Source organism: Pelophylax lessonae, assembly GCF_965119305.1.
Source record: "Pelophylax lessonae genome assembly, chromosome: 1".
NCBI classification, from domain to species: Eukaryota; Metazoa; Chordata; class Amphibia; order Anura; family Ranidae; genus Pelophylax; species Pelophylax lessonae.
The window spans coordinates 576,784,952-576,800,807 of NC_138768.1; the positions used below are offsets into that span (position 1 = coordinate 576,784,952).

At 46.5% G+C, this 15,856-nt stretch overlaps 1 protein-coding gene across 1 annotated transcript in view; it reads right to left on the minus strand.

Annotated features, from left to right (window-relative positions):
* LOC309544943 (N-acylethanolamine-hydrolyzing acid amidase-like) overlaps positions 1-14,827 on the minus strand; it is a gene marked incomplete at its 3' end in the record, with an annotated part of 41,103 nt that extends 26,276 nt beyond the window's left edge. Inside the window, exons 1-2 of the mRNA XM_082243948.1 lie at positions 14,559-14,827; positions 11,559-11,726 (exon numbers count right to left, since the gene is read on the minus strand). Of these exons, the coding sequence (XP_082100074.1) occupies positions 11,559-11,726; positions 14,559-14,740 (350 nt within the window). The 5' untranslated portion in view covers positions 14,741-14,827. The remainder of the gene's footprint in view (positions 1-11,558; positions 11,727-14,558) is intronic.
* Between the last annotated feature and the right edge of the window lie 1,029 nt (positions 14,828-15,856).

Here is a 15,856-nt window from a genome sequence, read left to right on the forward strand (position 1 = left end):
TTCAACTCTTCTGGGAAGGCTGTCCATAAGGTTTAGGAGTGTGTCTATGGGAATGTTTGGCAATTCTTTTAGAAGCACTGATGAGGACGAGAAGGCCTGGCTCTCAGTCTCCGCTGTAATTCATTCCAAAGGTTTTCTATCAGGTTGAGGTCAGGACTCTGTGCAAGCCAGTAAAGGTCCTCCACCCCAAACTCGCTCATCCATGTCTTAATGGACCTTTTTTGTGCAATGATGCGCAGTCATGCTGGAACAGGAAGGGACCATCCCCAAACTGTTCCCACAAAGTTGGGGTCATGAAATTGTCCAAAATGTCTTGGTATGCTGACACCTTAAGAGTTCTCTTCACTGGAACTAAGGGGCCAAGCCCAACCCCTGAAAAACAACCCCATACCATTAAAATACCCCTGCATGAAATGATTAGGACCAGTGCACAAACAATGTCCATAAAGACATGGATGAAGGAGTTTAGGGTGGAGGAACTTGAATGGCCTGAACAGAGTGCTGACCTCAACCCGATAGAACACCTTTGGGATGAATTAGAGCAGAGACTGCGAGCCAGGCCTTTTCTTCAACATCAGCCCCTGACCTCACAAATACGCTTCTGGAATATTGGTCAAACATTACCATAGACACGCTCCTAAACCTTGTGGACAGCCTTCCCATAAGAGTTGAAGCTGTTATAGCTGCAAAGGGTGGGCCAACTCAATATTGAACCCTACAGACTAAGACTGGGATGCCATTAAAGTTCATGTGTGTGTAAAGGCAGACGTCTCAATACTTTTGGTAATATAGTGTATCTAGTGACAGCAACATCAAAATCCTTTACTTGTACAGTTTTTAATAGGAACATATACTTTATAGGTCAGGATATGCACTGGAATGTGTACAGTATACTGTATATGATGTACATGCTATAACCTTTAACACCTAAGGGTTTAAAAATTAAAACTATGGAATTTGAACCATATATTACCATGATAGCATACCAATATAAAAATCTGCTCTTTAAACTCTAAGCTTTAGGTTATCTTGTTAATCTTAGACATACAGTGCATTGCGAAATTATTCGGCCCCCTTGAACTTTGCAACCTTTTGCCACATTTCAGGCTTCAAACATAAAGATATAAAACTGTAATTTTTTGTAAAGAATCAACAACAAGTGGGACACAATTATGAAGTGGAACGAAATTTATTGGATATTTCAAACTTTGTTAACAAATAAAAAACTGAAAAATTGGGCGTGCAAAATTATTCAGCCCCTTTACTTCCAGTGCAGCAAACTCTCTCCTGAATGATCCAATGTTGACCTAAATGACTAATGATCAAGCCTCTGTATAAATGCACCTGCACTGTGATAGTCTCAGAGTTCCATTTAAAGCGCAGAGAGCATCATGAAGAACAAGGGACACACCAGGCAGGTCCGAGATACTCTTGTGGAGAAGTTTAAAGCCGGATTTGGATACAAAAAGATTTTCCAAGCTTTAAACATACCAAGGAGCACTGTGCAAGCGATAATATTGAAATGGAAGGAGTATCAGACCACTGCAAATCTACGAAGACCTGGCCGTCCCTCTAAACTTTCAGCTCATACAAGGAGAAGACTGTTCAGAGATGCAGCCAAGAGGCCCATGATCACTCTGGATGAACTGCAGAGATCTACAGCTGAGGTGGGAGACTCTGTCCATAGGACAACAATCAGTCCTATACTGCACAAATCTGGCCTTTATGGAAGAGTGGCAAGAAGAAAGCCATTTCTTAAAGATATCCATAAAAAGAGTAGTTTAAAGTTTGCCACAAGCCACCTGGGAGACACACCAAACATGTGGAAAAAGGTGCTCTGGTCAGATGAAACCAAAATCAAACTTTTTGGCAACAATGCAAAACGTTCTGTTTGGCGTAAAAGCAACACAGCTCATCACCCTGAACACACCACCCCCACTGTCAAACATGGTGGTGGCAGCATCATGGTTTGGGCCTGCTTTTCTTCAGCAGGGACAGGGAAGATGGTTAAAATTGATGGGAAGATGGATGGAGCCAAATACAGGACCATTCTGGAAAAAAACCTGATGGAGTCTGCAAAAGACCTGAGACTGGGACGGAGATTTGTCTTCCAACAAGACAATGATCCAAAATCCAATAATGATCCAAATCCACAAATAAACATATCCAGGTGTTAGAATGGCCAAGTCAAAGTCCAGACCTGAATCCAATCGAGAATCTGTGGAAAGAACTGAAAACTGCTGTTCACAAACGCTCTCCATCCAACCTCACTGAGCTTGTGCTGTTTTGCAAGGAGGAATGGGCAAAAATTTCAGTCTCTCGATGCGCAAAACTGATAGAGACATACCCCAAGCGACTTACAGCTGTAATCGCAGCAAAAGGTGGCGCTACAAAGTATTAACTAAAGGGGGCTGAATAATTTTGCACGCCCAATTTTTCAGTTTTTTATTTGTTAAAAAAGTTTGAAATATCCAATAAATTTCGTTCCACTTCATGATTGTGTCCTACTTGTTGATTCTTCATAAAAAATTACAGTTTTATATCTTTATGTTTGAAGTCTGAAATGTGGCAAAAGGTTGCAAAGTTCAAGGGGGCCGAATACTTTCGCAAGGCACTGTACATAGACAGATCACCATTTTGCCTGTGTACTGAGCAATCGACAGGGTGCCAGCAGACATCAAGCATGAGCGCGCCCTACCCGGAAGAGCCAGATCACGTGTATATATATATATATATATTGTGGCAGGGCACATGGATCCGTGGTTGACGGAAGGTACGTGTCACCGTGGTTCCTGGCCTCGGTGAGATAAGAGCCGGTAATTCTGTGTCAGCAGCAGCTAGTGCTGCTTGACAATTTTTATTTTTAGTATGGCTGCAAAGCCGAATCCGGGCCGGCTCTTATTGGGAGCAGTTAAGGTATGGGTGGGTGGCTGCTCCCCACGCTCCAGGCCAGGTCTTGCCTGGGGTTTATAAGGCAGACAGCCTAACAGGTGATTGAGAATTATCTCCATGCACCAGAAGGCTGTGGAAGTGAGTGCTGAGGCTGGAAGGGTTTCAAGCAGGTGAACTGATCCGTTGCTGTGTGTGAACAGCACCAAATAGACACAGGTGAATGGACTTGTTGCTGTGTTTAAAACCTGCCTTAAAGACTGTCGTTTTCCTTTTTGTTGGGTGTGAGTTAACACCAAGAAAGACTGTTACTTTTGTGTTACTGAAGTGTAAATAAAACACTCCTGATTTACTTGAAGAACCATCTGTTTTGCCTCTATACTGCACCCGCAAATCCTACCTACCAGAGCAAATCTCCACATTTGGTGCTCGGATGCGGGCAAACGCAGTGAGGCTGGCGTAAGACGCCGAAATATTTTGTTCTGCTGAACGTGACTGTACATGTCCTATATTAAGCCTGCTAAGCTGCAGCCACAGGAAAAGATGGAGGAGATGATAATGCAGCTTACCCAGGCCCATCTGCAACAGCAGAAAAGACATGAGGAGGCTATGTGTGCACAGCGGGAGACTAACCAACGGCTGCTGCAACATGTCTTGGCTTTGGAAAAGTCTGGGGTGTCTCGGGGAGTGCATGATGTCCGGAAAGCGGTCCGTGCAGCAATACCGAAGATGGCTCCCGCGGATGACGTCGAGACGTACCTCGCCATATTTGAAAAAGTGGCGGTCCGGGAGAAGCTACCCCGTGACCAGTGGGCTGAGGTGGTCGCTCCGTTCCTGGCATCCGGACCCCAGCAGGTGTTTTTCGATTTGACAGATGACCAAGCTGCCGACTACCCGACCGTGAAGGGGGAGATCCTGGCGAGACTGGGCGTAAATGTCTTAGTCCGCGCTCAGCAAGTGCATCAGTGGGGCTACAAAGCGGCCGAACCGGCCCGGCCACAATATTACGATTTACTGCACAGATTGCAAAAGTGGCTGCAGCCTGATCTGTTAAATCCCACTGATATGCTGGACCGCTTGTTGGCTGACATGTTTTGGAGGGCCTTGCCTTATCCCCTCCAGCACTGGATCGGCCAGGCTTCTCCTGACAATGCTCTGGATATGGTTGACCTGGTGGAGCGCTATGAGGCCACCAAGAACTTGCAGGGATGTACAGGGGGGAGGGGGCCAGTCAAACCCGGGAAATCTCCGCCACAGACCCAACGCTTGGTGGCAATGAGACACACTCAAGACGTACTCCCTGTACGCCTGGCCCCAATAGTCTGCTGGCGGTGTCAGGAGCCAGGTCACGTGAAGGGGAGTGTCCACAACATGACGAGCCTATGGAGACTAACTATGGACACCGCCACTCGTTGTATGCACGAAAGCTATGCGCCACAGGCACTGGTGAGGTGATAGACAGTAACCATCTGTGTCAGGTGGAAGTGGGAGACACTTTGGCGGTGGCTCTGCTGGACTCAGGAAGTCTGGTGTCCCTGGTAAGAACGGCGTTAATACGGCCTGCTGAGTATACCGGCCGCAGAGTCGGGGTCGTATGTATTCATGGAGACTTAAAGGACTATCCCACAGCGCTGGTAACTTTGTCCACAGCGGCCGGCAAGTGGACCCATAAGGTGGCTGTCGCTACCAAGTTGCCACATGAACTAATACTTGGAAGGGACTTTCCAGGTTTTCCGGCACTGTGGCCTACGGTTAAAGGGTCTGACAAGCCTGAGACAGGGACAACCCTAGCAGAATGGCCTGGTTCCAGTGCGAGCCCAGAGCCCTGGGAGCCTGAGTCCGAAGGGTCCTCGGTAGGGGTGACCACAGCTTCTGTGATAGAGGGGGACACTACCCCCCTAAATGTAATGGTGGGAGACGTGGAGGACTTGCCATCCGGCCCTGAGTTGGCAGACCGCAATGTCTCCGGGGAAAATTTTGGGACTGCACAACACCGGGATACGTCCCTAAGCAGGGCCTGGGAGAATGTTGTAATAATTGATGGTAAACCAAAAAAACCTGGGGCTGAATTGATGTTTCCATGTTTTATTGTTCAACAGGAAATGTTATATCGAGTGAATCAAATCCGGGGTGTACTGGTTGAACAGTTGGTGGTGCCCACAGCGTACCGCAAGCTTGTTATGGAGCTTGCCCACCAACATGTTCTTGGGGGACACTTAGGGTGGCAGAAAACACAGGACCGAATACTACAGAGGTTTTATTGGCCCGGTGTGTTCAGAGAAGTGGAAGAGTATTGTAAGTCATGTCCGGTCTGTCAGATAACTAGCCCCCAGCCCCATTTCCGTAGTCCCCTGATACCTCTCCCAATAATTGAGGTCCCATTTGAACGAATCGCTATGGATCTAATCGGCCCTGTTCCAAAATCTGCCAGGGGGTCACCAACATATTCTAGTCGTCCTTGACTACGCCACTCGCTACCCGGAGGCGATACCCCTGCGACATACGTCCGCCAAACTTATAGCTAAGGAGTTAATGGAAATGTTTTCCCGGGTGGGACTGCCTAAAGAGCTCCTGACTGACCAAGGGACACCGTTTATGTCCAAGGTTATGAGAGAACTCTGTAAGCTGCTCCACATAAAACAATTACGTACATCCGTCTACCATCCCCAGACAGATGGCCTGGTCGAGAGATTTAACCAAACATTAAAAAACATGTTAAAAAGAGTAGTTTCCAGGGATGGTAAGGACTGGGACCTGCTTCTACCCTACCTGATGTTTGCAGTGCGAGAAGTACCTCAGGCTTCCACGGGGTTCTCGCCCTTCGAACTGTTATATGGTAGGCATCCTCGCGGGTTGTTGGATATAGCCAAAGATGCCTGTGAACAACAACCCACCCCCTACAAAAGTGTTGTTGACTATGTCACACAGATGCAGGAACGGATGGAAAAGGTGATGCCCTTGGTCCGGGAACACATGGAGGCAGCCCAACGAGCCCAGAGTAGGATCTACAATCGACAGGCTAGGGTCCGGAAATTTAACCCGGGTGATCGGGTAGTGGTACTAGTACCAACAGTAGATAGCAAGTTCCTAGCTAGGTGGCAAGGTCCCTATGAGGTGCTCGAAAAGATAGGGGAAGTAAATTACAAAGTACACCAGCCAGGGCGGCGGAAGCCGGAGCAGGTGTACCACGTAAATTTACTAAAGCCGTGGAAAGATAGGGACTTGTCCGAGAACGACAGCCCCCAGCCAGGGTTTCTAGGTGAAAAGGGTCCAACCCCTCCTCTTGAAGCCAGTGAAGCAGTAACCACGGTAAAAGCTGCAGATAGCATGTCCTCCAAACAGGTCCAGGAAGTCAGGGAGTTCATTAGGCGGAACACAGATGTGTTCTCAGACCTCCCTGGACGCACGTCTCTAATCCAACATGATATTGTCACTGAGCCCCGGGTTAAGGTCCGGGGTAAAGCCATATCGGGTACCCGAGGCTCGGCGACGTGCTGTTGAGGAAGAAGTACAACGCATGTTAAAACTGGATGTTATTGAAGAGTCTAAAAGTGAATGGGCCAGTCCAATAGTCTTAGTACCCAAACCCGACGGGACGTTGCGGTTCTGCAACGATTTTCGTAAGCTAAACGAGGTCTCCAAGTTTGACGCCTATCCTATGCCCCGAGTAGACGAGCTGATTGAGGAATTAGGCCAAGCCCGATATTTTTCAGTGTTAGACCTCACAAAAGGGTACTGACAAGTACCCTTAACGAGGTCTGCTAAGGAAAAAACGGCTTTTGTTACTCCTCAGGGCCTATATCACAATAAGGTGTTACCCTTTTGCCTGCATGGTGCCCCGGCCACCTTCCAAAGACTAATGGACATAGTGCTGCGACCTCATCGTCAGTACGCCTCGGCTTACCTGGACGATGTCGTCATCCACAGCAGGGATTGGGAAAGTCATCTGCCCAAAGTGCAGGCGGTTGTAGATGCTCTTAGGAAGGCCGGGCTGACCGCTAATCCGAAAAAGTGTTCAATAGGATTAGAAGAGATTAAATACCTGGGGTATGTTATTGGGCGAGGAGTCATCAAACCCCAAGTAAACAAAATAGAAGCCATACGTAGTTGGCCCCCACCAGTCACCACTAAACAGGTCAGGTCATTCCTGGGAATGGTGGGATATTATATGAGGTTCATTCCCCATTTTTCCACCTTAGCTGCTCCACTAACAGGGCTACTAAAGGGACGAAAGTCCGTCGTGGTTCACTGGGATGATAAGGCGGAAGAGGCCTTTTCCGCTTTGAAGTCGGCACTATGTGGGTCCCCAGTGTTGGTCACACCAGACTTCAAGAAGGGATTTATAGTACAGACCGATGCCTCGGAAGTAGGTCTAGGGGCTGTACTATCACAGGAAGTCAATGGGGAGGAGCATCCTGTCGTGTACCTCAGCCGGAAGCTCACCCCAGCAGAGACCCGATACAGTATAGTGGAGAGAGAGTGCCTGGCTATCAAATGGGCACTCGAGTCTCTCCGCTATTATCTGTTGGGGAGGAAATTTTGTCTGGTGACCGACCATTCCCCTCTCCAATGGATGAGCCAGGCCAAGGAGAGAAATGCTCGGGTCACCAGATGGTTCCTATCCCTTCAGAACTTCAAGTTCTCAGTGGAACACAGGGCAGGCCGCCTACAAGGAAATGCGGATGCCCTGTCTCGCACACACTGTATGACATGTGTTCACCCCCTGAGGGTTGGACAAAGGGGGGAGGTATGTGGCAGGGCACATGGATGCGTGGTTGACGGAAGGTACGTGTCACCGTGGTTCCTGGCCTTGGTGAGATAAGAGCCGGTAATTCTGTGTCAGCAGCAGCTAGTGCTGCTTGACAATTTTTATTTTTAGTATGGCTGCAAAGCCGAATCCGGGCCGGCTCTTATTGGGAGCAGTTAAGGTATGGGTGGGTGGTTGCTCCCCACGCTCCAGGCCAGGTCTTGCCTGGGGTTTATAAGGCAGACAGCCTAACAGGTGATTGAGAATTATCTCCATGCACCAGGAGGCTGTGGAAGTGAGTGCTGAGGCTGGAAGAGTTTCAAGCAGGTGAACTGATCCGTTGCTGTGTGTGAACAGCACCAAATAGACACAGGTGAATGGACTTGTTGCTGTGTTTAAAACCTGCCTTAAAGACTGTCGTTTTCCTTTTTGTTGGGTGTGAGTTAACACCAAGAAAGACTGTTAGGGCTCTTTCACACGGGCGTTCCGTATGTCCGTTTTTCATCCCATCCGTTTGCGGATGAAAAACGGACATAATGTATCTCTATGTAAATACGGATGTCATCGGATGATCATCCTCTGACATCCGTTTTTTGTCAGTTCAGTTCAGTTCAGTTCAGTTTTTTTGAACGGAGGAGAACCCTATTTTTTCTTCCTTTCAAAAAACAGAACTGAAGCAAAAACGGATGTCAGTGGTGTCATCCGCAGACATCCGTATTTACATAGACATGCATTATGTCAGTTTTTCATCCGCAAACGGATGGGATGAAAAACGGACATACGGACCGGATGACACAAGTGTCATCCGTGTCCGTTACAAAAAAAGGACCTGATCGGGCAAAAAAAAAAGGAACGCCCGTGTGAAAGAGCCCTTACTTTTGTGTTCCTGAAGTGTAAATAAAACACTCCTGATTTACTTGAAGAACCATCTGTTTTGCCTCTATACTGCACCCACAAATCCTACCTACCAGAGCAAATCCCCACAATATATATATATATATATATATATATATATATATATATATATATATATATATATATATATATATATATACAGGGCTTTTTTTTCAGCGGGAACGCGGGGGAACGCAGTTCCGGCACCTCCAATGGGTGCTGGAGGGTCTACTGATGCTGGCTGCTGGGAGATCTATTGTTGCTGGAGGGGATCTAGTTTTGCATGGCAATCTATTGTTGCTGGTGGAGGATCTTTTGATACTGAGGGTTAATTGTTGCTAGAAGGGATCTACTGTTTAGGGAGGGGTCCACTGTTGCTGGCTGCTAGAGAGTCTATTAAAGTTGACTGCTGGGAGATCTTTTTCTGCTGCTGGGGGTCTATTGCTGCTGGGGGGGGGGTCTATTGCTGCTGGCTGTGGGGGGTCTATTTTATTGCTTTTCTTGTTATTATAACCTAATCCTATACATTCCAATACAAAATTATACTTGGCTCTATGTTCTCTAAAAGGGGCTGTACTGGAAGCTGGGTAGGGGGTGGAACCAAGGGTCAGTGCTCGGAGGTTGGAAGGGGTGGAACCAAGGGTCAGTGCTCGGAGGTTGGAAGGAGTGGAACCAAGGGTCAGTGCTCAGAGGTTGGAAGGGGTGGAACCAAGGGTTAGTGCTCGGAGGTGGGTAGGGGGCGGAGACTCAAAGTAACTTAGAAGGGGGAGTTCCTGAACCTATTCTCTGAGGAAAAAAAGCCCTGTGTGTGTGTATATATATATATATATATATATATATATATATATATATATATATATATATATATATATATATATATATATATATATATATATATATATATATATGTTATCCAGCGCACAGGTGCCACCTTGTGGCAGTAAAACTGCTATGGGACAGACTTTAAGCGGTTAATTCCTACTGTGTCTTGAGAAAGGATGTACAGGAAAATCAGAGAAATGGACACAGATGGCAAAAAATAGAGTTTTAACCATTCAATATTCTGTCCAACAAAAAAAGAAAAGTGTTAGATGTTTTATTTTGACCTTAACCACTTCAGTACCAGGCCATTTCACCCCCTTCCTGCCCAGGTCGATTTTAAGCTTTCAGCGCTGTCACAATTTGAAAGACAATTGCGCAGTCATGCAATGCTGTACCCAAAAAAAAATTTTATCCTTTTTTTGTGACAGATAGAGCTTTCTTTTGGTGGTATTTAATCACCGCTGAGTTTTTAATTTTTTGCTAAACAAATGAAAAAAAAAAGAATATTTTGAAAAAAAAAAAGTATTTTTCTTAGTTTGTCTTTACTGATGTGCGCTGATAAGGCTGCACTGATGGGCACTGATGAGGAGGTACTAATATTCAGCACTGGTGGGCACTGACAGGCAGCACTGATATGCAGAACTGATGAGCACTGATGGGCCGCACTGATATGCAGTACTGATGGGCACTAATAAGTGGCACTGATAGATGGCACTGATGAGGAGGCACTGACAGCCATCACTAATGGGCACTGAAAGGCAGCACTGATTGGCATCAATGATGGGCACTGATTGGCACCACTGGTTGGCATCACTGGTGGACACGGGTGGGCATTACTTGTGGACACAGGGGGGAACTGGCAGAGTTCGCTGATGTGGCTGCACTGATAATCAATACACTGATTATCAGTGCAGACCTCCCCTGTCAGGAGAGCCACTTATTGGCTCTCCTCTATTCATGCCCTTTTAGCGCAAGTGGAGGAATGCTGATAACCTGCACCTCCTATTTACACTGAGATCAGCTGTCATTGGACACAGCTGATCACATGGTAAAGAGCCTACGTCATAGGCTCTTTACAGTGATTCAGGCGACACACCGCACCACTGATCATCGCGCTGCTCGCTCCCGGGGGGTGTACACAGCGACTTGTTCTGAAATACATCATATGACATCCAGTCACTGGAGCCCCTCCCTAGGCATCATTCTGCTATAGGCCGGGCGGGAAGGTGTTGAAATGTCAGGGACAAGACATTCTAATATGCGTAATAGCTAGCTCTAAGCCTAGCTGATATGAAGGCTTCACTAACAGAACATACAGTATGTGGCCAATCTAGGTGGCTGGCATGGCAACTTATAATGTTGAGGACAGTGTCTCCGGAGGAAAAATTCAAACACTTTAAGGCCTATGTCACACTATGACAGGATCCCTATGCACGGCACAGAGGGGCAGTTAAAGCAGAGTTCCCCCGAAAAGTGGAACTTCTGCTTGAAGCACTCCTCACCCCCTTACTTGTCACATTTGGCATGTCATTTTTTTGGGGGGGAAGCAGGTACCTCGTTTTGACAGGTACCCGCTCCCACTTACACTCGCACCACCTAGGCTCGAGCAGAAGTTCTCCTCTCCCCCTCCATCCCTGCAATCTTCTGGGACACATCACAGGTCCCAGAAGATTCCCCAGCCATTAAAAGAAGCGCAGTGCGACTCGCGCATGCGTAGTGCGCACCCGGCTGTGAAGCTGCAAGATGCCACAGCCAGGTACTCACACTTGTGATGCCGATGCTGTAGAGGCGAGAGAGAGGAGAAAGACTTCAGGCTTCCACATCGCTGGATCGTGGGACAGGTGAGTGTGTATTTATTAAAAGTCAGCAGCTACAATTTTTGTAGCTGCAGACTTTTAATAAACTTAAAAAGGTCTGGAACTCTGCTTTAAACACTCACCTGCTTCTATGCGTCACTCTCTAGACTGAAAATTGTATTAGTCTAACACTGACGACTTACTGTATATTCTGCAGTGGTTTTCACCAACAAGAGTGTGTTGACTCACTCATCCGGCTGGCGAGGGAACAACACAAGCAGGTGTGTGCTCTTCCTGCACATTTTAATAACCCTTTTGCTGGCGAGTATAAAATCAAAGTTAGAAAATGTTTCTTATATAACATAAAAACAAGACAGTATTTTATTAGGGACCTTTACAGTGTTACTTACGCTGTAGCTTCATAGGCAAGGTTTACGCCCAATAAATAGCCAACACTGACTCCAAGTGTTCTGGCCATTCCTCTTATCTCACCGGCATAGGGTTCCCGGACTAAAAATATTAAGTCAATTTCTGCCAAAGGAAAGATGATGGCTTGGGCCCATTTTGGTATTGATGATCTGCAATACAGATGAACACAATTAGATAAGAGATTTTCCATCTTTAACATTTAGGAAAACAAAATGAAATTGACACATATTTCCACATTTACTCATATTGCCATCTCATAGTTTTACTTATGGCGGTTGTATACTCCACTTTCTTATTTTTACCTACAGGTAAGCCTATAATAAGGCTTACCTGTAGGCAGTGGCAGGGAGGGGGGCAAACAAACCTCCCCCCCTCACTTGCACCATAACCCCCTCTACCCTGGGGGTGACAGATGGGAAGACGACCTTACCTTAGGAGATAAGGAGGGGTAGGGCTGCTGCTCCTCACTCTAGCCGAGGGAAGAGCTGGGGATTCTCCTCCTGGGCTGACAGAAAGTGGGTCCTGACTGGCCAAGAGTCCTAAGACTCCCTGACCAATCGGGTCTCAGGACCTGCTACTTAATTGGCCGGGAGGAGAATCAGGAACACCATAGCCCAACCTTTTTTGAAGCCAATTAGAGCCTCAGGCTCTGAACATGTGCTTCCAAAAAAAAAGAAAAAAACATTGGAATCCATGTGCCCGGCACCCTGCATGGATTAGGGCGGTGGCGCCCCTGCGCCCCTTATGGATGGGCCACCACTGCCAGTAGGTAAAATGAATATGTCCTAAACGTACACCGTTTAGGAGATATTCACCCTGCATTCAGCCGCTGACGTCAGTGGCGCATGCGCTCTGAAGGTCTGGCATATCATGCTGGAACTTCAGAGCTTCTTGCTGGAACTGAGGGCTCCCGGGCGCATGCCTGTGATGTCATTGCAGCTCCGGTCACTCACAGCGCCGGAGCCCAGGAACCCAGAAGAAATGCCAGGGGAACATGTCAGCTCCCTCAGCGGTGACCGGGTGCCACTGCGGGGGCTTCGTTCTAGGGTAAGTATTTCATCATTTTTTTTGGGTATATAACCGCTTCAAAGTGAGTCTAGCAGTAAAAAAAGAAGCCAATATCACAAACTTTTAAAACATATGTTAGTTGGTTTAGTACATAGTTTGTAATTTTAAATCTATAGAGTAAGCACACCACATAATAAAAAATGCTGTAGCAAGAAAGTTGTATTAAAGTGATTGTAAAACTTTGTTTTTTATTTCAGTAAAATAACAAACTTCATACTTACCTGCACTGTGCAATAGTTTTCGGGTCTCGGGTCCCCCGCTGGTGCTTCTGGCTCCATCCCTCAAAGCAAACCACTTGCTATGCGGGGAACTTGTGCATGCTCACTACCAAGCCCTGCTCTGTGTGTCCAAAAGACAGTTTGTATGGCTGGATTCGCACCGCAATCGCAGTGAACACGCACAGGACCCTTTTTTTGGTCTGCAGCAGAAACGGATCGCATGTTGGTTCAAACTAGTGCGATCCGATTCATGTGCGAACTGTCAGATTGCACTGCGATATGCGATCTGATCTTGGAGTGTCATTAACTTTGAATGGACACCCCCAGCGTATCGCATATGGCAGTGTGAACTGCCTGTTCTGCGGATGCGATGCGGGAACACGCAGTATATTCGCAGTGTTCCCGCATCACAATAGTGTGAAACGGCACTCAGCATGTGTGTTCTCTTCTCTGTTCAACAGAAGCTGCTCTGGATGCTGGAAAACCAGCATCCAGTCAGTACTTGTAGACAATGGCTGCAGTGCTAATCAGTGTATTCTACCGGGGGGTGGGGGGTCCCCCTGTCAGAAAAAAAAAGACACAGTGCAAGAGATCCCTGCATCAACATCAACATCGCTTGTGTTGATGGGGGATTTGTCAGTTTTTTTTTTTTTTAACCACTTTACCCCCTTAATGACCGGGCCATTTTTTGCGATACGGCACTGCATTATTTAACCTGACAAGTGCGCGGTCATGCGACGCTGTTCCCCTAATAAAATCGATGTGCTTTTTTCCCCACAAATAGAGTTTTCTTTTGGTGCCATTTGATCACCTCTGCAATTTTTATTTTTTTGCGCTATGGACAAAAAAAGAGCGACAATTCTGAAAAAAAAAAAAACACAATATTTTTTACTTTCTGCTATAAAACATTCCGAATAAAAAAAATTGAAAAATCAATTTTTTTTTCATATTTTTGGTAAAAACAAGATTTGCAATAATCGTTTTTTGACTGGTTTGCACAAAAGTTATCGCGTCTTCAAACTTGGGCAAAGATTTGTCATTTTTTTTTTTTACTAGTAATGGCGGCGATCTGCGATTTTTAGCGGGACTGCAACATTGCGGTGGACAGATTGGACCCCTAACTGACATTTTTGACACTTTTGGGGGGACCAGTGACATTACTAAAGTAATCAGTGCTAAAAATAGGCACTGTTACTGTACAAATGACACTGGTAGGGAAGGGGTTAACCTAGGGGCGATCAAAGGGTTAATTGTGAGCCTAGGGGAGTGTTTTCTAACTGTGGGGAGAGGGACTTGTGAAATGATCATAGAGATCTGTGATCCTATATGGAAGGATCACAGGCACTCTGATCATTTCAGAGAGAGGAACAGTCAGCTGTGTTTACAACAGCTGACCGTTCTTCTCTCTCAGTGGGGAAGGATCTCGGGTTGCCAGTGGCAATCGGTGCCACCGGCCCCGTGTATGGGCATCCCCGCTGCCCCCAGGAGCGCTCCCATGGATTGCCATGCAGGTGCGGCAATTTGCGCAGCCGAGCCAGCCTGCCGCAGTATATATGCAGTGGGCAAGTGGTTAATGCATAGAATGCAATAGGATAAAAAAACCTTCTGCCTTTACAATCCCTTTAAGTCCATTGAATTCCTAGACATCAAAAGCAACAGTGAAAGGTTGCTGGAGTTTCCAAATGAAAAACTTACTTGTAGATGAATTCCATGCTCTCTTTGAGGTAGGTATGGTTGTAATGTGAGAGAATTGCCTTCCAGCGTTGCTCGGGTGGCAGGTCCAGGCTGATGTTATAACGAGGGGCTGCCCAGTCCTGCAGTGTGAAGGAGAAGGAGCCCCAGAGTAGCAGCAGCAAGAAGGAGGGCATTGGGGCCATGTTCAGGATAGTACAGACACCAGAGAAATCAGCTGACAGTAAAGACCTGCCTTTATATAACTAGAGGACACAACATGACATGCTGGAATAGGGAACTGAGAAAAGGGAGGGAGTGCAGCTGACCTGGACTGGGAGGAGCGTACGCCACCATAGCTCTGAACACTGTTATTGAACTGACACAGTTCACTTTGTACAGGCAGAACTCTGACAATGCTTAACTGGAATGTAGACGGTGTGCAGTCAGTTTCATTTCTAACCTGTAGTGCCAGGTGTCTAGGATTTTCAGGGACTTGACCAGGTATTACCCTTAAGCCCCGTACACATGTACCGATCGTCGGCATACAAACGTTCGTCTTTTCTCCCCGGGATGTCGGTGTTTGTTGAAAAGTGCAAAGACTGCCCAAGAATTTTGTCCGCCGACTGCAGAAGTGATGTCATGTAATGGTTAACTTTCCCTGTGTTTTTTCTTTTCTGAGCATGCCAAATCTGCGGTCTGTCGGCAGAATTGTGTACTGACTGGCGAACAATCGGCCGTTCTGGTGTCGGCATACAAAAATTTTCATGTTTGCAAGAAAGACTCTTGTCCGCAGAATGTGCGCAGACAGCTGTCGGAGGCACCATACTAACAAGCGTACAATCGGCAGATCTTTCGTCCGCCGACGTTTGTATGACGACGATCGGTACGTGTGTACTGGGCTTTAGGGTCCCCATTCACATTATATTCTGACCGTACAATCTCTGTACAAACAACTTTAGATCTACCGTAACTACGTAATTAAGATCGATCCCATCAATCTGTATCCAATCAGGCAAGACCTTGAACTACATACAGTGCCTTGAAAAAGTGTCCACACCCCTTGAAACGTTCCACATTTTGTCATGTTACAACCAAAAATGTAAATGTATTTTATTGGGATTTTATGTGACAGACCAACACAAAGTGGCACATAATTGTGAAGTGGAAGGAAAATGATAAATGGTTTTCAAAAATTTTTACAAATAAATATCTAAAAAGTGTGGCGTGCATTTGTATTCAGCCCCCTTTACTCTGATACCCCTAACTAAACTCTAGTGGAACCAATTGCCTTCTGAAGTCACCTAATTAGTAAATAGAGT